The sequence below is a fragment of the Enhydra lutris genome, unplaced genomic scaffold, assembly GCF_002288905.1.
Source record: "Enhydra lutris kenyoni isolate GAN:26980312 unplaced genomic scaffold, ASM228890v2 scaffoldscaffold9, whole genome shotgun sequence".
Classification (NCBI taxonomy): Eukaryota; Metazoa; Chordata; class Mammalia; order Carnivora; family Mustelidae; genus Enhydra; species Enhydra lutris.
The window spans coordinates 44,978,122-45,002,065 of record NW_019154093.1 but is presented as its reverse complement, the minus strand read 5'-3'; the positions used below and the strand labels follow the sequence as shown (position 1 = coordinate 45,002,065).

Here is a 23,944-nt window from a genome sequence, read left to right as displayed (position 1 = left end):
CATCTAAAACTTGGGTCCAAAATAACAACTGCATAAGAATAAATGAGGGAAGATAAAGCTTAATGGTAGAAAAGCTAATGTGGTCCTTGGGCTCTGTGATTATAATGTCAGAATTTCTATTTATTTCTATTTTCTATTTCTATAATAGAATTTCTAATTTAAAATAGCAGAGCGCAGGCATTTACTTCTTCTTCTTCCCAAAGGTCCATTGAAAATATATGTGAAAGGATACTCCTTACAGGATGTTGTGCTGAGAAAAAAACAAAAACCTACCTATAACCTGGACATATATGACTTATATAAATCACATTGACCACCTATACAGAAAAAAACGTTAATGGAAAAATTTATAGCATCACTGGAAAACATGAAAATGGTATTAGTGGACAAGAAATTATATTTAAATTTTAAAAATTTTTTTTAAGATATTATTTTTAAGTCATCTCCACACCCAACATGGGGCTTGAACTCACAACCCTGAGATCAAGAGTCACACAACCTACTGACTGAACCTTCCAGGTACTGCCAGATAAAGAATATCTCAAAATTAGCAAATATAGGAGCAAAGTAAAAATAACAACAACAAAAAAACAAACAAACAAACAAACAAAAAAAACTTACAGCTTTCCTGAGTGTCCCAGAGAAGTTCCAAATTCCAAGCTAATAAACACTGTTACCCTGTACCTAGCATACTATACGTATTACTTCATTTAATCCTTGTAATTATTTTGAAAATAGGTATTATATGCCCATTTCTCAGATAAGGAAGCTGAGGTTTAGACAAGTTATATAATCACATAGCTAATAAATGGTGAAGGATTTGAACTCAGTTAGTGTGAATCTGGACTCTGTGCTTTCAGTTATTATGGAGGTATAGGCCAAAAGGTAATCCATTAGAGTAATCATTAAAGCACTACACTAAATTCAGCTGGTACTGGGGCCCCTGACTGGCTCAGCTGGAAGAGTGTGCTTCTCTTGATCTCAGGGTCATGAGGTCAAAACCCACACTGGGTGTAAAGATTATGAAATAAATAAATAGAAACTTTAAATACAGCTGGCACTATTTCCCTCAGGTAGGAATAGTAGCTCTCTTCTTTTGTCCTTGGATTAAACCTTGATAACCTCCTTCTACAAAATGAGCAAAATATGTCTAGGGTGCCTAGAGGGCCTGAGAGTGGAGGAAAGATGCAAAAGTTAATCTCAGATCCCCACACACATATGGAAGAAGGAAAAATTTTTTAAGGAAAGGAAGATCCTCATTAAATAAATCACCACAGGGGGGCGCCTGGGTGGCTCAGGGGGTTAAAGCCTCTGCCTTCAGCTCAGGTCATGATCCCAGGGTCATGGAATCGAGCCCCGCATCGGGCTCTCTGCTCAGAAGTGGCCTGCTTCCCCCCATCTCTCTCTCTCTGCCTACCTCTCTGCCTACTTGTGATCTCTGTCTGTCCAATAAATGAATAAAATCTTAAAAAAAAAAAATAAATCACCACAGGGACACCCGAGCGGCTCAGTCAGTTAAGAGTCCAACTCTTGGTTTCATCTCGGGTCATGATCTCAGGGTCGTCAGATCATGCCCCATATTGGGCTCCTCACTTAGCACAGAGTCTGCTTGGGATTCTTTTCTCTTCCTCTCCCTTCCCCTCTGCCCTTCCCCCATCCTGTGCATGCATACACATGCCCACTCTCTCTTTCTCAAATAAATAAAATCTTTTTTTTTTAATTTAAAGATTTTTATTTATTTATTTGGCAGAGATCACAAGCAGGCAGAGAGGCAGGCAGAGAGAGAGAGGAAGGGGGAAGCAGGCTCCCTGCTGAGCAGAGAGCCCAATGCGGGACTCGATCCCAGGACCCTGAGATCATGACCTGAGCCGAAGGCAGCGGCTTAACCCACTGAGCCACCCAGGCGCCCCATAAATAAAATCTTTTCAATAAGTAAATACTACCATAAGAAATATTCCCTTACTTTGGCAGCTGTGAGGTTTCCACACAGTCCAGTTGTGTGACTCTTGTACCTGCTCCAAGATTACATCTCCTAAAGGGAACTTTGCCAGTAGGTATACTCTACTCACACAGTTCACAGTCAATCATCCCATTCAAAGAAGGTATCTGTCTTACAAAGTGTGAAGGAATAGCGTGGTGGTTCAGAATATGCACTCTGGTTACCCTGCCTCAGTCCAAATCTGGGTTCTGTCATTTGATAGCCATGCAACCCTAGGGAAGTTACTCACTATCTCCTTTCTTCTTTCCCCATTTGAAAAATGAGAATGATAACTGTATCTATCTTGTAAAAGTTGTTGTGAAGATTAAGAGAGATAATATTCACTCAGTGTAGTACCTGAGGGAGAAGAAACTACAGTGTTATTTAAGTGCTCAGCAAAGTGCTTGGCACATGGTAACATGCAAGCAATGGCAGGTTATTAAGTACAGGGCAGACGGGAAAGGAGATAAATTAGATGACTGCTGAGAAATCTTCCAACCTTGAAAACCTATCAAATCTTAAGAGGAAAAAAATTTAATTTCATCAAATAAGACAAATCAAATTCCAAAACAGTGAAGTATTCACTGAAATCAGATCAGTATTTGGTTTAAATTCACTCAAGCCCCTCTAAAGTTAACATCTTTATTTATGACTACTAGCTTTAAGTTGCCTCCGAATAATATAAATTAAATGTGTAAAATGAATTTGGATTTAGAGAATGAGGAGAGTTAGCTTACTTCTAAGCAATTTTGATCGATACCAACTAACAGACGTAACAGAGGTACTCTCCTACCAGAATCTTGACCATAGATTTCTTTCAGCCCAGAAGCTCAAAAATGAAATAAGAGATAACTTGAAATAAGAGAACAATTTCCAAAGAACACCCGAGAAGGAACAAAATATAACAGCTTCATGTCAACTGGAATTCCCAGGGCAATAAGAGGTCAAGGCACTGCAAGGAAAAGCCAGTCAGCTTAGAAGCCATTGACAGCCCAGGTTAAGACAGGAGTTGGGTTGGGAACTTATTCCTAACCCACGTTAACCAAATTTATGGACAGATTATGGGCTCCACTCTAGAAATCCTATCCATTTAGAGTTCTAATTAACAACAATTTACTCAGAAACAACTTGAATGCTCCAGAAATTAAATCATCTGCCTAGGCGACTTCCTGTCCAGAAGCAATGTTAACCCAAAGCAGACCATCTGGGGCAGCACCTAAGAAATCTTTATAACCTGATAACCTAAAAAAAATCAGATATGGACTTTGCCAACCTTTATGGTCAGTAGAAAAAAGAAACTTTGGGCATGCTAAACAGAGCCAAATCTGACAAATGCAAGAACTACACACCTACATGATCCTTACCATGAGGCTGGAAAGAAGCTGCAGATAGACAATTAGAACAGTGAGGGCATGGGGTGCCTGGGTGGCTCAGTGGGTTAAGCCTCTGCCTTCGGCTCAGGTCATGATCCCAGGGTTCTGGGATCGAGCCCCACATCGGGCTCTCTGCCCAGCAGGGAGCCTGCTTCTCCCTCTCTGCCTGCCTCTCTGCCTACTTCTGCCTACTTGTGATTTCTCTCTCTGTCAAATAAATAAATAAATCTTTAAAAAAAAAAAAAAAAAAAGAACAGTGAGGGCAAAGCCTCCATTCCTAAAATAAGACATTAAGCCTTGGGGTCCTTTTCCTCTCCCCTCCTTATAATTTTTTCCTACTCCTTTTTCTCTGTACTTTTCCTTGCCACTTTACTTTCTTATCTTTTCCAGTTGTTCCATTCCATTGTTACACTTGAATTCTTTTAAAGTTCCTTCTCTCTGTCCTTTCTAAATGTCATTATAATAAGTTATAAAAGAAACTGTATAGAAAGAAACTATAAAGAGAAGGCTTTGACAAATTCTATTTGTTGACATGAATACGGTCTACTTTTTTTCTGGCCTATAAACTCCACATGTCAAAACATTATGCCTATGATAAGCACAGAGAAACCATTAAAAAATACTCAAGCCTAATGAATAATTTTGGTGACAGTATAGTATGAAAAAGCAAGGAGCAAAATAATACAAAGAGGCTTCCTATAACCCTGTGACATATAAACAATAATTCTTTTCTTTTTTTTTTTTTTTAGTAATCTCTATACCCAACGTGGGGCTCAAACTCACAACCCAAGATAAAAAGTCACACGCCCTCCAACTGAGCCAGCCAGGCACCCTAAACAGTAAATTATTAATTCTAATACAAATGAAATCTTTTACCTAAATTCAAAATACATATATACATAAGCCTTTCAAAATGTAGCCACTTTTAGTATAGCATGCTCAGAAAAAAATGTGAAGTACTTTAACACTCCCTAACTATTTTTATTCTTTATAATAACAATTCTCCTCAAACTTAAAAAAAATTATGTTTACCAAAAAGAGATGCAATGTACTTTTGTCTTCATTCTTTGGAACATTTTCAGAATTCAAGAAAGCAATTCGAAACATTCATTCCTTTGAAGAGGTCACTTAAGTCTTTTCCAAAGTTCTTTTCTCTTTAAAATAGGAAATATGAGTAATGGTATATAATAATGCATGTCCTGACTACTGATGTGAAAATCAAGCCTGCAGTTACAATGGGGTCCAAGAAACAGAATTACTTAAAATATTTTAAAATGTATGCCATGAGCTGCATGCACATTTTTGAGGTGTGCCTCTGTCCTATTTTTATATTATTGTTTATTTTCTTCCTCTTTCCAGCACTTGGACTGGCATTCTTTCAATCAGAATGTAATCTTAAAACAAAGATATAAATAAATAAATAAATAAATAAATAAATAAATAAAACAAAGATAGAATCCTACATATGGTAAGCATTTGACATTATATCTTAAGAGCATTAAGTTCTTGCTAGAAAAATAAAATTGAAAGATAAAATCCAGTAGTTATGATAGAACTTTTTTCTCTTGACTATTTTCTAAAAAAATATGCAACCATATTAATATACTTAAGCAAATGATTCCAAGAATTTAAAAGAAAAAATTCACATTTCATAAAAACCATATAAATACCCATCTTACCGATATCATTAACAAGGGAATTAGAATCAGATGCCCCCAGAGTAGCTTCAAACTCCTCTTGAAGACGATATGCTCTTTGCAGCAGAGCTTCAAGTTTATGGATAAATTCAGTACTAATAATATCCTACAAGGAGAGAAAAAGTACACACAGCAAATAATTAGATTCTTAAATATTAGATGTTAAAATCCTCAACACCTTCCACTCTCAAATCAAAGGCAGAGAAAGTGTGGGATAAGAGGAGCAACTGTTTGGTGGTGACAGCACTGGGTTCTAGCTGGGCTTTTGGACCAGGTCACCCCAGTTCTCAGGGATTCATCTTCTCTACCTCTAATTTTTTTTTTTAAATATTTTATTTACTTATTTGACAGAGAGAGATCACAAGTAGACAGAGAGGCAAGCAGAGAGAGGGAGGGAAGCAGGCTCCCCGCCAAGCAGAGAGCCCGATGCGGGACTCGATCCCAGGACCCTGAGATCACGACCTGAGCCGAAGGCAGCGGCCTAACCCACTGAGCCACCCAGGCGCCCCTCTACCTCTAATTTTAACAGAGAAACTGGATCAGGGGTTCTCAAAGTAAGATCCCTGACCAGCAACATCAGTATCATCCAAGTCGTTGCTAGAAACCCAAATTCTCAAGACCTACCCGCCCCTGAATTAGAAACCAAAGTCTGTTTTAACAAGACTTTCAGATGATTCTGATACATGCTCAAATTTGAGAATCACTAGCCGAGATGATCATTAAGTACCAGTCCAGCTCTAACTCTATGTAACTTTTATGGATATAATGGCACTTAATTAAACATAAAGTATAAAGGAAACTTTAAAAAAAATCCCTTTAGAAATCATATTAGTTTAATCCTCTATATTCTCGGAAAATCAGGGAACTTGATCATGAATTGCAAATTTGGGATTTAATAATTAACTGAACAGAAAAGGTCCAATATGACATATGACTACATTATCCCAAGGGAGACCAAAAAAAAAAACCCAAACCAAAACAAAACAAAAAAAAAAAAACCCAGTTCTATTAAATGCCACAAAAAGCAAGTACACTGAGTCAACATTAAACATTGTTCAATTCTTCCAATACTATGAAAGCCACTCTCAGATAAATCACCCTTACATCTACACTTTCTTCGGCAATGGCATCTCCTGCACCCAATTTAATGGAACTACAGGCTTCATCTTCAGCCTGTCTATTTCGAAAGGTGAGAGCTTGCTCCCATCGACGCAACGCCTCTTCAAACAATTCCATACCTATGAATTAAGAACAGAACAGTTGTAAACAAGAAAAAAAAAATGCCAAAATAAAATTATTTGGATCCAAAGTCTTTTTCATATAGTTATCAACAATGGCACAGTCTGAATATAATTTTGGCACTAAAGAGTAATGTTATGTTCATCTCATTCCTTAACAGAATTTTAATTTCCCAATATATTCTAGGTCTATAGTACTACTCAACCAAAAATCAGAGAGAAATGACCAATATGTTTTCTTTTAAATTTATTCTTGAAGAAGTGTAATTTCTTTTAAAGATTTTATTTATTTATTTGACAGAGAGAGAGCAAGAGAGGAAACACAAGCAGCAGAGAGTAGGATAGGGAGAAGCAGGCTTCTCACTGAGCAAGGAGCCTGCTGTGGGGCTCGATCCTAGAACTCTGGGATCATGACCTGAGCCGAAGGCAGACGCTTAACGACTGAGCCACCCAGGCACCCCCCCACCTTTTTTTAAAAATGTAACTCAAATTTCTATCATGCTTTGGATTTTTCTAGAACAGTACCATGAGCTCATCAAAAGTCCAACAAAGGCTAATTTTTTATATTCACACAACTATCTTTCAATATATCCCCTTAAATTAAAAAGTCTAGAATAAAGGTTTTCTTTCTTGCTTTCTTTATTTACTTGACAGAGAGAGAGAGCATGAGCAAGGAGGAGGGAGAGAGAGAGAGAGAGAGAAGCAGACTCCCTGCTGAGCAGGGAGCCCCATGTGGGGCTTGATCCCAGGACCCTGGGATCACAACCTGAGCCAAAGGCAGATGCTTAACTGACTGAGCCACCCAGGCACCCCCTAGAGAGGTTTTTCCATCTTTTTTTCCCAACAAAATGTTTCTTAAACTACATGATACCAACTTGTTGATTGGGATGGATAAATTGCTGAGTCAGTTAAAAATCTACAAGACTGTGGGAAAACCCATCAAACAGTACAGTCCAACTAAAAATTCCATATCCCCTCAGCTAGACAGCTTTTATGGGGAAATAAAAGGTGAATATGTGCTTCTTTTTCTCCAAGTAAAAAAAAAAAAAACCTTACCAAAATAATACTGTAGCTCAAACAAAACCAAAATATTTCAAAATTCCAATTTTTCTAGACATACGAAAGAAAAAATATTTTTAAAAAAAAAATTTTATTTATTTGAGAGGAAGAGAGAGTGTGAGGGGGAAGGACAGAGGGAGAAGCAGACTCCCCGCCAAGCAGGGAGCCCAATGCGGGACTCGATCCTGGGACTCCAGGATTATGACCTGAGCCTAAGGCAGTCGCCCAACCGACCGAGCCACTCAGGCCCCCCAGAAAAAAATATCTTTAAAAGCTACTTAACTTAGGGGTGACTGGATGGCTCATCTGGTAAAGCATTCAACTCTTCATCTCAGGGTCTTGAGTTCAAGTCCCATGTTGGGCACTTAAAATAAAAATAAATAGGGCCACTTGGGTGGCTCAGTCTGTTGGATTCAGCTTAGGTCATGACCTCAGGGTCATGAGATCAAGCCCTGGATCAGGCTCTGCGCTCAGCTTGGAGTCCGGTTGAGATTCTCTCTCCCTCTCTCTTTGCCCCTCCCCCTACTTTCTCTCTCTCTCAAATAAATAAGTAGGGCCCGGTCAGCCAAGTGTCTGTCTTCTGCTCAGGTCATGATCACTGGGTCCTGAGATTGAGCCTCTCCTCCCTGCTCATGCTCTTTCTTGCTATCTCTCTCTGTTTTAAATAAATAAAGTCTTTAAAAAGTAAATAAATGGGGCGCCTAGGTGGCTCAGGGGGTTAAAGCCTCTGCCTTCAGCTCAGGTCATGATCTCAGGGTCCTGGTATCGAGCCCCACATCAGGCTCTCTGTTCCACAGAGAGCCTGCTTCCTCCTCTCTCTCTCTGCCTGCCTCTCTGCCTACTTGTGATCTCTGTCAAATAAATAAAATCTTTAAAAAAAAATAAAATAAAAATAAAAAGTAAATAAAATAAAAAAGTGTATCTTTTCAAAAGTATCAACAAATCAGGTTAGAAGAGTGTAACACATTTTTTTATTAACATATAATGTATTATTTGTTTCAGGGGTACAGGTCTGTGATTCATCAGTCTTACACAATTCACAGCGCTCACCATAGCACAAATCCTCTCCAATGTCCACCACCCAGCCACCCTATCCCTCCCATCCCTCCCCACTCCAGCAGCCCTCAGTTTGCTTCCTGAGATTAAGAGTCTCTTATAGTTTGTCTCCCTTTCTGGTTTCATCCTATTTCATTTTTTCCTCTCTTCCCCCATGATCCTCTGTCTTGTTTCTCAAATTCCTCCTATTAGTGTGATCATATGATAATTGTTTTTCTCTGATTGACTTATTTTGCTTAGTGTAATACCCTCTAGTTCCATCCACGTCATTGCAAATGGCAAGATTTCCTTTTATGATGGCTACATAATATTCCATCGTAAATATATACCATAGCTTCTTTATTCATTCATCTGCCGATGGACGTCAAGGCTCTTTCCATAGTTTGGCTATTGCGGACATTGATGCTATAAACATCAGGGTGAACATGCCCTTTGGATCACTACATTTGCATCTTTGGGATAAATACCCAGTACTGCAATTGCTGGGTTGTAGAGTAGCTCTATTTTCAATTTTCTGAGGAACCTCCATACTGTTTTCCAGAGTGCCTGCACCAGCTTGCATTCCCACCAACAGTGCAGGAGGGTTCCCCTTTCTCTGCATCCTTGCCAACATCTGTTGCTTCCTGACTTTTTAATTTTAGCCATTCTGAATGATGTGAAGTGGTATATCGTTGTGGTTTTGATTTGTATTTCCCTGACGCCAAGGGATGTTGAGCACTTTTTCATGTGTCTATTGGCCATTTGGATGTCGTCTTTGCAGAAATGTCTGTTCATGTCTTCTGCCCATTTCTTGATTGGATTATTCTCTGGGCTTTGATGTTGATAAGTTCTTTATATATTCTGAATACTAACCCTTTATCTGATATGTCATTTGCAAATATCTCCTCCCATTCACCCATTCTGTCTGTTGTCTTTTGATTTCGTTGATTGTTTCCTTTGCTATGCAAAAGCTTTTTATCCTGATGAAGTCCCAATAGTTCACTTTTGCCCTTGTTTCCCTCGCCTTTGACGACGTTTCTAGGAAGACATTGCTGTGGCAGAGGTTGAAGGGGTTGCTGCCTGTGTTCTCAAGGATTTTGAGGGATTCCTGTCTCACATTGAGGTCTTTCATCCATTTTGAGTATGCTTTTGTGTATGGTGTATGGAAATGGTCCAGTTTCATTCTTCTCCGTGTGGCTGTCCAATTTTCCCAGCACCATTTGTCTTTTTACCATTGGACATTCTTTCCTGCTTTGTTGAAGGTAAGCTGAGCATAGAGTAGAGGGTCCATTTCTGGGCTCTCTTTTCTGCTTCGCTGATCTTTGTGTCTGTTTTTGTGCCAGTACCATACTGTCTTGATGATTACAGCTTTGTAATAAAGCTTTAAGTCTGGAATTGTTTTGTTCTGTTTTAAGATATTATTCATTTATTTGACAGAGAAAGACAGTGAGAGAGGGAACACAAGCGAGAGGAGTATGAGAGGGAGAAGCAGGCCCCCCGCTAAGCAAGGAGCCCAGTGTGGGGCTCGATCCTAGGACCCCGGGATCATGACCCGAGCTGAAGGCAGGAGCTCAACGACTGAGCCACCCAGGCGCCCTGAAGTCCAGAATTGTGATGCCACCCGCTTTGCTTTTCTTTTTCAACATTCTTCTGGCTATTTGGGGTCTTTTTTGATTCCATACAAATTTTAGGATTATTTGTTCCATTTTTGTGAAAAAAGTTGATGGCATTTTGATAGGGATTTCATTGAATGTGCAGACTGCTCTAGGTAGCATCAACATTTTCACGATATTTATTCTTCCAATCAATGAGCATGGAATGTTTTTCAACTTCTTTGTCTTCCTCAATTTCTTTCATGAGTATTCTATAGTTTTCTGAGTACAGATTCTTTGCCTCTTTGGTTAGATTTATTCCTAGGCATCTTACAGTTTTAGGTCCAACTGTAAATGGGATCGACTCTTTAATTTCTCTTTCTTCTGTTTTGTTGTTGGTGTATAGAAATGCAACTGATTGGTGCTCTCTTCGGCAGCACATATACTAAAATTGGAAGAGAGAAGATTAGCATGGCCCCTGTGCAAGGATGACACAAAAATTCGCTCAGTGTTCCATACTAAAAAAAAAAAAAGAAAAAGAATAAGAAATGCATCTGATTTCTGTGCATTGATTTTATATCCTGCCACTTTACTGAATTCCTGTATGAGTTCTAGCAGTTTGGGGATGAAGTCTTTTGGGGTTTTCCACATAAAGTATTATATCATCTGCAAAGAGTGAGAGTTTGACTTCTTCTTTGCCAATTCAGACACATTTCATTTCTTTTTGTTGTCTGATTGCCGAGGCTAGGACTTAACGTACTATGTTGAATAGCAGTGGTAACTGTGGACATCCCTGCCATGTTCCTGACCTTAGGGGGAAAGCTCTCATTTACTCCTCATTGAGAATTATATTCACTGTGGGTTTTTCATAGATGGCTTTGATGATATTGAGGTTTATATCCTCTATCCCTACACTGTGAAGAGTTTTGATTGAGAAAGGATACTGTACTTTGCCAAATGCTTTTTCTGCATCTATTGAGAGTATCATAGGATTCTCGTTCTCTCTTCTATTAATGTATTGCATCACATTGATTGATTTACGGATGTTGAACCAAGCTTGCAGCCCAGGAATAAATCCAGCTTGGTCATGGTGAATATTCCTTTTAATGTACTGTTGGATCCTATTAGCTAGTATTTTGGTGAGAATTTTTGCATTCATGTTCATCAGGGATATTGGTCTGTAACTCTCCTTTTTGATAGGGTCTCTTGGGATCAAGGTAATGTTGGGCTCATAAAATGAGTTTGGAAGTTTTCCTTTTATTTCTATTTTTTGGAACAGTTTCAGGAGAATAGGTATTAATTCTTCTTGAAATGTTGAGTAGAATTCCCCTGGGAAGCCATCTGGCCCTGGGCTCTTGTTTGTTGGGAGGTTTGGGTATTTTTTTAAGATTTTATTTATTTATTTGACAGACAGAGATCACAAGTAGGCAAAGAAGCAGGCAGAGAGAGAGGGGGAAACAGGCTCCCTGCTGAGCAGGGAGCCTGATGTGGGGCTCAAGCCCAGGACCCTGAGATGATAACCTGAGCCGAAGGCAGAGGTTTAACCCACTGAGCCGCCCAGGTGCCCCTGTTGGGAGATTTTTTATTATTGCTTCAGTTTCCTTGTGGGTTATGGGTCTGCTCAGGTTTTCTACTTCTTCCTGGTTCAGTTTTGGTAGTTTAACGTCTCCAACAATGCATCCATTTATTCCAGATTGTCTAATTTGATGGCATAGAGTTGTTCATAATAATAATACGTTCTTATAATTGTTTGTATTTCTTTGGTATAGGTTGTGATCTCTCCTCTTTTATTCATGATTTTATTAATTTGGGTCCTTTCTCTTTTCTGTTTGATAACTCTGATCAGGGGTTAATCCATCTTATTAATTCTTTCGAAAAACCAGCTCCTAGTTTCGTTGATCTGTTCTGCTCTTCTTTTGGTTTCTATTTTATTGATTTTTGCTCTGATCATATTATTTCTCTTCTCTTGCTGGGTTTACGTTTATTTGCTGCTCTTTCTCCAGCTCTTTAGGCATAGGATTAGGTTGTATATTTGAGACCTTTCTTGTTTCTTGAGAAAGGCTTGTATTGCTATATACTTTCCTCTTAGGACCGCTTTGGGCATGCCAAAGATTTGGAACAGTTGTGTTTTCATTTTCATTTGTTTCCATGAATTTTTTTTTAATTCTTCTCTAATTTCCTGGTTGGCCCATTCATTCTTTAGTAGGATGCTCTTTAGCCTCTATGTATTTGAGTTTTTTCCAACTTTCTTCTTGTGATTGAGTTCGAGTTTCAAAGCACTGTGGTGTGAAAATAGGCAGGGAATGATCCCAATCATTTGGTACTGGTTGAGAACTGATTTGTGACCCTGTTATTCTGGAGAATGTTCCATGTCCACTAGAGAAGAATATGTATTCTGTTGCTTTGGGATGGAATGTTCTGAATATATCTGTGAAGTCCATCTGGTTCAGTGTGTCATTTAAAGCCCTTATTTCCTCATTGCTCTTTTGCTTAGATGATCTGTCCATTTCAGTGAGGGAGGTATTAAAGTCCGCTACCATTATTGTTGATGTGTTTCTTTGATTTTGTTATTAATTGGCTGCTCCCATGTTAGGGGCATAAATATTTACAATTGTTAGGTCTTCTTGTTGGACAGACCTTTAAGTATGATGTACTGTCCTTCCTCATCTCTTATTATAGTCTTTGTTTTTTTTTTTTTTTTTAAGATTTTATTTATTTATTTGACAGACAGAGATTACAAGCAGGCAGAGAGGCAGGCAGAGAGAGAGGAGGAAGCAGGCTCCCTGCTAAGCAGAGAGCCCGATGCAGGGCTCGATCCCAGGACCCCGAGATCACGACCCGAGCCGAAGGCAGCGGCTTAACCCACTGAGCCACCCAGGCGCCCCTATAGTCTTTGTTTTAAAATCTAATTTGTCTGATACAAGGATTGCCATCCCAGCTTTCTTTTGATGTCCGTTGGCATGATAAATGGTCTTCCACCCTCTCACTTTAAATCTGGAGATGTGGGTGCCTGGGTGGCTCAGTGGGTTAAAGCCTCTGCCTTCGGCTCAGGTCATGATCCCAGGGTCCTGGGATCGAGTCCCGCATCGGGCTTTCTGCTCAGCAGGGAGCCTGCTTCCTCCTCTCTCTCTGCCTGCCTCTCTGCGTACTTGTGATCTTTTTCTGTCAGATAAATAAAATCTTAAAAAAAAAATTAAAAAAAAATAAATCTGGAGATGTTTTGGGGTCTAAAGTGAGTCTCTTGCAGACAGCATATTGATGGGTCTTGTTTTTTTATCCAATCTGATATCCTGTGTCTTTTGATTGGGGCATTTAGCCCATCTACATTCAGGGTAATTATGAAAGATATGAATTTAATGCCATTGTATTGCCTATAAGGTGACTGTTACTGTATATTGTCTCTGTTCCTTTCTAGTCTTTGTTACTTTCAGGCTCTCTCTTTGATTAGAGGACTCCTTTCAATATTTCTTGTAGGGGTGGTTTGGTGATCACGAATTCTTTTAGTTTCTGTTTGTCCTGGAAGCTTTTTATCTCTCCTATTTTCAATGACAGCCTAGCTGGATATAGTATTCTTGGCTGTGTATTTTTCTCAATTAGTACCCTTAGATGAGTGTAACATAGTGAATAATGGCCACCCAAAGATGTCAGCTCTTAGTCTTGGAACTGTAAACATTACCTTACAAAGAAAAGGGTTCTTTGAAGAAGTGATTAAATTAAGGAATTTAACATGAGGAGATTATCCTAGACTATTTGGTGGACCCTAAATCCAATCACGACTGTACCAGTGAGAGACAGAGGGAGATTTGGTACACAGAGAGGAGGTGATGATGGAAGGGCAGAAGCCAGAAGCCATCAAAAGCTGGGAAGAGCAAATAACAGATACTCCCCTAAGCCTCCAGAGGAAGTATAGCTCTAATGATACCTTGATTCCAGCCCAGTGATAATGATTCGGTCTTCTGGCCTCCAAAACTCTGAGAGAATACATTTCTGCTGTTTAAATGACCAAGTTTGTGGTAATTTGTTAGAGCATCCTCCAGAAACTAACATAACAGGTTATTTTATGTATACTAGATTTAACAGATATAAGAACATTTTAAAATTATGTTGCTTCTCTTAAAATAATTCATCATTTTTTAGTTTCATATTAAATATGAGTATATCTTAAAACTTTATTATGTTATTCCTACCCATTAAGTATAAATTCTCAGGAGTGGTCACAGGAATATTAACAAGCTTAATATCGTCTTCATCTGCTTTGTCCCAGGAGTTAGAATTGCCGCAAGCACAGCTATGACAAGAATTGACACTCTGGACCTAAAATTAAGATCAACAGAAGTTACTTCAAAATCTCTTTTGCGAAAACATTTTGCAATCATTTATATTTACAAATTGTTTATATAAATCCTATTCCTGGTGAAACAACCCAAGTAATTCTTACCTGAAGAAACAGTTCTCATTATACTCAATTAGGAGTCATAAGACCCTAAGTATTTTAAGCTTTTGTTTGCTGAAAAATGCACAGAGAGTATTTAAAACAAAAATCAGTTATTTTCCATAAAAAAATCAAGCAGTTACTTTTGTAGTTTACTGTTTTACTAAGCATTTCCTTATAAATTTTATCCACACCTACTTTGGTTTGAGGTAACTAGCTTATTTCCTTTTCAAAATGTATTAACAACGCTGATTCTCTGCTAAACAATAACTACAACTGAAGAGCCTCTATCATCTTCCCTTCTCTAGCAAGGTGCACTGAGCCAATCATTTCGGTCTCCTCTGTGCAAATGACTACCTAGTCTCTACTTCCAGTTCTGTCCTTTTTAAATAAATCTAGGAGCTCTTAGGTGGCTTGGTCGGTTAAATGACCAACTCATGATTTCAGCTCAGGACATAATCTCCTGAATAATGAGATCAAGCCCAGGGCTGGGCTCCGTGCTCAGCAGGATGTCTGCTTGGGATTCTGTCTTACCCTCTCCCCACTTGTGGGAACTCACACTCTCTCTCTCTCTCAAAGCAAATAAATATATCTTTTTAAAAATAATAAAAATAAAGAAATTTAGCCCATATTCCCATCTGGTGGAAATATTTGGTGATTCTTCTCAGCTCTTCTGCTGGCATCTTCAACGGACTATATGAAAAAGGAGCTCTGTAACTTTCCAAAACAAATCTTTCCCTCTTCTCAGATTCACTAACAATACTTCCATCCCCCAAATTTCCCAAACCAGAAAACAGAAAGTTCTCTTTAACTTCTCTTCCCACACCTCTCATATCTAATTACCAAGTTTTGTCGACCCTGTCCCCCTCCTTTCCAAATCTGTTGCCTTGTTTGGGCACTCAGTAAAAGGCAGAAATGTGGCTTCATAACCTTGGCAGTGGAATGATGAGGTCAGCTGAGGCCAGTACAGTAAAGTGATTCTAATGACTTTCTACTCATATTTATCATGAAACTCCCTTTCTCTACTTAGTAGTTAAAAAGCACAGCTTCAAGTTTCAGTTGAAAAATTTCAAAACAGAGGCACTTCTCTGACACAGAGTAAGTTCAGATTATAGAATGGACATATACTTCATTACCCTGTTAAGTTTTAAAGAAGAAATGAAAGCCTACATGCCTTTGATCTAGATGTTCCTACCACAGAATAGCCTTTAAAAATTTAGTATATTTTTAGGCACTTAAGAATGGGACAGCTATATATTCCAACAAAATATAGAAGCAAGGTACAGAACATAGTCATCAATAAACTATTTAAAATAATGAATATACATGATGGTAGAGGCATATGCTCCCAGTAGTATATATGTTACCATATATTACTAATATTTATTGGAAATTACCAATGTTGCTTATCTCTAAGGAGGAGAACCAAGAGGATCAGGAACACATTTATCACTATACATTTTTTGCCTCTTCTTTATTTAGTAGCAAATATATATCCTACCTATTTAATACATTTCCACTATATTAAACTTCAACAAATACTAACTTTATTCCTCACTTGTCATTCAATACTACATTAATGCTCCAAAGAATAAGGTGAGGAACTCCACACTTGGCTTCAGCAAGCCACACACTTTTACCTACCCAGGCTCATTATTTTGTGACCTAGTACAAAGGTTGGCTGTTTTGCAGAACAGCTTTTTTGCAGAACAGCTAGTTTTGCAGCTTTTTTGCAGAACAGCTAGTTTTGAAGCAATTCTTCCAAATCAACACTATTCTACAGGACCCATTTGTCCACATCACTTACTCAAAGAAAGGTGGAACCAAAAAGTCTTGTTATTTAGCAAAAGGAAAATTTTACTTGCTTAAAGAAAACAAACAACCCGATGATTTAAGGTTCCTTCCATACCAAGGGCTATCTATAATTTTATGACATTTAAACAAATAGATAACAAAAGACACAAAAGCAAATCTATAAAATAATAATTTTTTTTATTACTTACAGAGGCTAAACTCTGTGCAGAACCTGAGTATTTACTGAAAAGTCCTCCATTAGCATAGTTACAAGACTGAGATCCTTTGTCTTTGGCGGAACTTAAAGATAAGGTCAAATTCTGTCTACTACTGGAACAACTTGAACCTACCAAACAAATACATCAATAATATTAGAAGTACTAGTAACTCCAATGATAAATTTCAGGTAAAATCTCAAAGTTTATGTTATATTCATTCAGAAAGCTTCTAATTTTAAAATTCATTTCACTCAATTGTGTAAATTATTAAATGTACACCATTATTAAAATCTATATCTCTTCACAATTGTTTTTACCATTGCTAAACTCTGCTTCCTAAATAAAGAATAAAATATTCACTAATTAATTAGAGCAATATTTGAATAATCTATTGTAATCACTATAAAAATACTGTCAACTAGTGTGCCTAGCTTGCTCAGTCAGTAGAGCGTGTAACTCTTGATCTTGGGTTTATGAGTTCGAGTCCCATTCTGGGTGCTGAGACTGATTAAAAATAAAATCTTTCTAAAAAAAATACTGGCAACTATAAACATTCAAGTTATAAATTTAACAAAATATAAGCACTTCCTTTCCTGAATTACATCTAAACTATATCCATATCACATTACATTATAATCAGTTTTTTATGCTTCTATCTCCCCTAAACACCTATCTATCCCATCTATGGCAGACACTGTGTCTTTGTTCACCTTAATCCAACAGTTAAGACACTCTTCAATTCCTGGACGTATATGTCCCTGAGCAGGTCACGTAAGCTTTCCTTATCTCAATTTTCTTTATGTCTTTAACACTAACACAGGATATAGTCCTAATTCTTAGGATTGCTATGAAGGTTAAATAATAAAGTGAATACACAGAATTTAGCACTACATCCGAGATCTAATAATCTCATTAAGTGAGAGCCATCATTACTGCAATGCTCACAATGCTTGGCACAAAAATAGTCATTCATTGATTATTTGCTGGACAAATTAATCACAAAAGCACATGATACTCTAAATAATAAATTAAAATTTAAAATTTAATAAATAAAAAACTCAGCATGCTCAAGGAATTATTGTTATTGATACACTTTGGCAGTATGTACTACATCTCTAACAAAAACTATCTTTGAAAGACCAGCAATTCTACTTCTACTTATATACTAAGAAAATAATTAGACAAGTATATGCAAAGCAAGAAAAACATTCTAAAGAGAACAACAGGGAACTGCTTAAATAAATTGGGTATATGTTTTCAAATTTAACACTAAGTATATATTAAAAATGATAGCACAGGGGCGCCTGGGTGGCTCAGTGGGTTAAAGCCTCTGCCTTCAGCTCAGGTCATGATCCCAGAGTCCTGGGATCGAGCCCATGTCAGGCCCTCTGCTCGGCAGGGAGCCTGCTTCCCTTCATCTCTCTCTGCCTGACTCTCTGCCTACTTATGATCGCTGTCTGTCAAATAAATAAATAAAATATATTTTTTTTAAATGATAGCACAGAAATATATTTGTGGACCTAGAAAAACATTCTTATATATTTGTTAATTTTCTTACAAGAAAGCTACAAAAGGTATAATCATAATTTCGCTATATACCATTTACTTCTACATAATATAGAATTTTATGTCTCAATATATTTAAATGCAAATAGAAACGAATAGATAAATGCCAAAGTATTATCAGTCATTACTTCTAGGTACCAGAATATCAGGTGATTTTAATTTTTTGTTTGCTTATCTGTATGTTCTAATCTTTCTAAAATGAATCTGTATTATCTGTAAGTTAAATATTAAGGAAAGGAATTTTGGAGAATGAAACACAGAAATCACTGCACTCCAGTTATGATTTAGACATAAAATTTCTTTTTTTAGACTTCAGCTATCTCCACCTACCTTTGTCTGATGCTGCTCTTTTAGTGTATTCAAGTACAAGGTGCTCTGGTTCCCATGGTAATGCTTTTCCTTTCTTCTTTCCACGTCTTCTTTTAAAGTGATGGGCCAGAAAAATTACAGATACAGCACTCACTGCAGTTACCACAAACAACTTTTTTGCTACTGGTGAAAATTTTATCTGGAAAAGATGCAGGTTGATTGAAAAAAGCTTCCTGTATTTATTCACTTAAAATAAAGATTTAGGAACAAAATTATTCTTAAGCTAACCTAGCTCTAAGTACTACTAGAGAGAATATTATTAAGTACTACTAAGAGAATATTATTTCACACTCTTTAAATGACAGCTAGCCCAACTTGAATTTTAAAAACAAGCAAAGTGTATTAATTTATTACTTTCTGAAGTTCTTAGGTAAATAATACTACCATAAAAGTCAAAAGGAATACAAAACAATTCAACCTCATTAAAATTTGTTGAACAACTAAAGAATTTTCATGCAACTAAATGTCTGAATCATTGCAAGATTTTAAATTACAGGAATGATTATTTCAGAGTTTTGCTTTGTTTTGGTTTTGTTTTTTGAGTAGGCTCCATGCCCAGTGTAGAGCCCAATGTGAGGCTTGAACTCACAACCCTGAAATCAAGAACTGAGCTGAGATCAAGAGTCAGATGCTTAACCAACTGAGCCACCCACACACCCCTAATTCACTTTTAAAACAAAAAAATTTTTTTTTAAAACTATCTGGAAATGTGGACAAACATGAGTTAACTCAATTTCTTTTCTTTTTTTTTTTTTTAAGATTGATTGATTGATTTTGGAGAGAGAGCACACACACATAAGCAGGAGAGGGCAGAGGGGGAGAGAATCTCAAGCAGATTCTGTGCTGAATGCAGAGCCTGATGTGGGGCTTGATCTCATGACCCTGAGATCATGACATAAGCTAAGACCAAGAGTCAGATGCTTAACTGACTGTGCCACCCAGGAGCCAAGAATTAACTCAGCTTTTTTAAAAAGATTTTATTTATCTGAGAGAGAGCAAGAGGGAACATGAGTGGGGAGGAAAGGTAGAACCACACTCCCTGCAAGCAGGTAGCCCAACAGAGGGCTCGATCCCAGGACCCCAGGATCATGACCTGAGCCGAAGGCAGTCGCTTAACCGACTGAGCCACCCAGTAGCCCCAAATTAACTCAATTTCTAAATGCTATCTGAATAAGCCCTTTTTTGCATGAATTAGTCAACAAATATTTACTCAGCATTTTACAATGTACCACACTGTGCTATGAAAATTTTACTATAATTCTCTTCAATAAGCAAATATCAATGCCTTTCAATGATCAGGAAGCACTAGGTATAGAGGACACAGGTCTTGCCTCCTTCAAGCAGTGTGCTAATAGTAGAAACAAATATATTCATAGATACAGTATAGTGTGATAAATACAGTAATATAATTATACAGTAAGTATTAACATCAGACCAAGAGTTAATTAACTTTGTCTTGGGGGACAGACACTATCAATCTCCTAAAATACGAGAGCTATAAAATAAAGCCATAGTCTTGGGGCGCCTGGGTGGCTCAGTGGGTTAAAGCCTCTGCCTTTGGCTCAGGTCATGATCCCAGGGTCCTGGGATGGAGCCCCGCATCGGGCTTTCTGCTCAACGGGGAGCCTGCTTCCTCCTCTCTCTCTCTCTCTGCCTGCCTCTCTGCCTACTTGTGGTCTCTGTTTGTCAAATAAATAAATAAATAAAATATTTTTTAAAAAATAAATAAATAAAGCCATAGTCTTGAGATGTAGAGAACTGGAGACAGTGTCTCTTCCAAACTCACAACACTAAAAGAATGAAAAAAATGGCAAGTTCTCATTTTTTCTTGAACCCATCACAATGCAGGGGTCAGAGGGCAATCAACTGGCCTTAAAACTAAAGAAACACAGGTATCTGCATGAACAGATAGGACATAAGTTCTGGCATGCAGAGATAAAACACAGCAGGATATCAGTAAGAGTTCAGCTAGTATGGCTGGTAAATTGGTAAAGACAACTGCACTCGTGAGAGAGGGTAAAGTGCCCCCGGGGGTAGGGGGGATGCTGCAAAGATAGCAGTAATGCATACTTTTTGCAGATTTTATCTTCATGAATCCGACCAGGCTCTACTTATAGAAAGACTACTAGAGTCCTGAGTCTCCCTAATAGTGCAGAACTAGGGGAGGGAAACAGGAGTTTTTGTGGAAGGGCATGAATTGCCTCAATACCCTTCTCTATCCCTTAAAAAGAACAAAAGACTTAATTGGTGGGATGCAGCTTTAACTTTCAAGGGAAATTTATACTGTTAAATGCTTATATTAAAGAAGAAAGGTATCAAATCCATAATCTGAGTTTTTGCCTTTAGAAACTAGAAAAAAGAACAAATTCAACCCAAAGCAAGCCGAAGAAGTAATAAGGACTAAACAGAAATCAATGAAATAGAAAACCAAATCAATAAAATCAAGTGTTTAAAAAAAAATCACTAGGTTCACTGCCAGTAGGTTCCGGGGTTGGGGGGGGGAATTAATTAAACTGATAAAGCTCTAGCCAGTCTGACCAAAAACAAACTAAAGAGAGGGAGAGAGAGAAAAGACACATATTACCAAAATCAGAAATAAAAGATATCATCACTTAAAGGCCTTACAGGTAAGAAAAGGGTTACTAAACAACTCTATGCCCACAAATTCAACAATTTTAAATGAAATGAACCAATTTCTTGAAAAAGAGAAACTATCCAAATTCACTCAGAAAGAAATAGATAGCATGAATAGTTACATATGTACAGAAGAAACTTGAATATGTAGTTAAATAAAGTCTTTTAACAAATGATAGGGCAAATTCTACTAAATATTTAAGAAAGAAATATCAATTCCATTCAATGAGGGAATATTTCCCAATCATTTTTGAAGCCAGCATTACTATTAATATAAAAACCAAAGACATTACAAAAAAAATTATAGGCTAGTACCTACAATGTTGACAGATTAAAAAAAAAATCCTTCACAAAATATTAACACATTGAATCTAGCAGTATGTAAAATGAATACTGTATAAGATCAAGTAGTGTATATCCAAGGAATACAAAGCTGGTTTAGCATTCAAAAATCAACTAATGTAACTTACCATAATAACAAACCAAGAAGAAAAGCCGCAATATAATCTCAATAGATTCAAAAAGAACATATGAAAATATTCAACAGCCACTCATGATTTTTAAAACACTCAGCAAATTAGAACTAGAAGGTATGTGCTGAGTGCCCCCCCCCAAATTCACATTCACTTTGAATATCTGATTATGATCTTATTTAAAAATAAAGTTTTTGTCTATGTAATTAAGGTTAAGAATCAAGATGACATCACACTGTTTTAGGGTAGGTCCTAAATCAAATAAGTGTCCTTATAAGGGATTAAAGGACACAGACACAAAAGAGAAAGCCTTGCGAAGAGGGAGGCAGAGATTACAGTTACACTGCCACAGCCAAGGAATGACTGAAGCTACCAGAACCAACATCATGTTAAAAGTATAAGCCAATAGGGGCGCCTGGGTGGCTCAGTGGGTGAAGGCCTCTGCCTTCGGCTCAGGTCATGGTCCCAGGGTCCTGGGATCGAGCCCCACATCGGGCTCTCTGCTCGGCGGGGAGCCTGCTTCCTCCTCTCTCTCTCTGCCTGCCTCTCTGCCTACTTGTGATCTCGATCTGTCAAATAAATAAATAAAATCTTTAAAAAAAAAAAAGTATAAGCCAATATAAAAATTCAAGAAAAAAGAATAAAAGGAATACATATTGGCAAGGAAGAAGTAAAACTGTATTTGCATAAAATTTTGATTGTCTATGTGGAAAACCCCCCAAAATCTACCCCAAATTCCCTAGAACTGATAGGTAAATAGGCCACAGTCTGTAACAGCTATAAGCAACTGGATATTGAAATTTAAAGAGCAACAGCATTGGGGCGCCTGGGTGGCTCAGTGGGTTAGGCCGCTGCCTTTGGCTCAGGTCGTGATCTCAGGGTCCTGGGATCGAGTCCCGCATCCGGCTCTCTGCTCAGCGAGAAGCCTGCTTCCCTCTCTCTCTCTCTCTGCCTGCCTCTCTGCCTACTTGTGAACTGTCCCTGTCAAATAAATAAATAAATAAATAAATAAAAGCAACAGCATTGATAATAGCACCAAGTAAAAGAAAAAACATACTTAGAGATAAATCTAAAAAAAAAAACAGTGCTAGTTAACAACAAAACATTGATGAAAGAAATCAATAAAGATAAAAGGAGAGCTACATCATGTTCATGGATTATAAAATGTTGTTTCTCTCCAATTTGATGTACAAAAAACAATATAATCCTAGTCAAAAGCCCAGCAAAAAAAAATTTAAGATTTTATTTATGTATTTGAGAGAGAGGAAGCATAAACAGGCGGGAGGGGAGAGGGAGGAGGAGAAGCAGACTCCCTGCTGATCAGGGAGCCTGAAGCAGGCTCCATTATCCCAGGACCTGACCTGAGCCAAAGGCAGATGCATAACCTACTGAGCCACCCAGGCAACCCACAGCAAAAATTATTGTAGATACTGGTAGCTCCTTATTTAAAAAAAAAAAAAAAAAAAATTAAGGAAAGGCAAAGGAACTAGAATAACCAAAATAACTCTGAAAAAGAACAAAGTTGGAGAACTTGCTCTACCAGTTTCAAAACTTAACTGTAAAACTATAATAATTAAAACAGTATGGTATTGGTGAAACACCAGACATACAGATCAAAGCAACAGAATAGAATTCAGAAATAAACCTGCACAAATAGAGTCAATCTATTTTTGTCAAAAGTAAATTCAAGGAAGAAATTTTGAGAAGAAAACACAGAAAATGTATGTAATCTAGAAATCCACCAAGACCCACAAACCACCTACATGCCCCTCCACAGGTAAATGGATAAACTGGTACATCCATACAATGGAACACTCAGCAGCAAAAAGGGTCATGATATTCAAACATACAACAATGTGAATGAATCTCAAATGTATTATGTTAAGTGAAAAAAATCCAATTCCAAAAGATTATGTACTGTATAATTTCACACTACATACAATAATTCACTCATGGATCATAAACCTAAAACTCTTAAGAACATAAAATCTAAAACTAGAAAAGTTCTAGAAGAAAGCATAAAAGAAAATCTTTGTGACTTTTGGTTAGGCAAATATTTCTTAGAGACAACACCGAGAACCTGATTCATTACAAAAAAAGAAAAAAGTTGGCAAATGGACTTCAGAATCAAAAACTTCTGCTCTTTAAAAGGCACTGCTTAGGGGCGCCTGGGTGGCTCAGTCACTTAGGCCTCTGGCTCTTGATTTCGGCTAAGATCATGATCTCATGGATCATGGGCTCAAGCCTGCATTGGGTTCTGTCCCCAGAGGGGAGTCTGAAATTCTTTCACCTCCTTCCCTCTGCCCTTCCCCTGCTTGCATGAGCTCTTTCTCTAAAATAAATAAGTCTTTAAAAACATAAATAAAGGGGCGCCTGGGTGGCTCAGTCGTTAAGTGTCTGCCTTTGGCTCAGTTCATGATCCCAGAGTCCTGGGATCCAGCCCTGCAGGGGGATCCCTGCTCAGTGGAAAGTCTGCTTCTCCCTCT

The 23,944-nt window shown here is 37.7% G+C and overlaps 1 protein-coding gene across 1 annotated transcript in view; it reads right to left on the bottom strand.

The window, feature by feature from the left end:
• The window catches only part of LOC111143437 (mitoguardin 1), a 96,234-nt gene that overhangs the window by 62,021 nt on the left and 10,269 nt on the right, over positions 1-23,944 (bottom strand). Inside the window, exons 3-7 of the mRNA XM_022497178.1 lie at positions 18,313-18,490; positions 16,408-16,544; positions 14,160-14,286; positions 6,153-6,286; positions 5,031-5,154 (exon numbers count right to left, since the gene is read on the bottom strand). Coding sequence (XP_022352886.1) covers positions 5,031-5,154; positions 6,153-6,286; positions 14,160-14,286; positions 16,408-16,544; positions 18,313-18,490 — 700 coding nt within the window. The remainder of the gene's footprint in view (positions 1-5,030; positions 5,155-6,152; positions 6,287-14,159; positions 14,287-16,407; positions 16,545-18,312; positions 18,491-23,944) is intronic.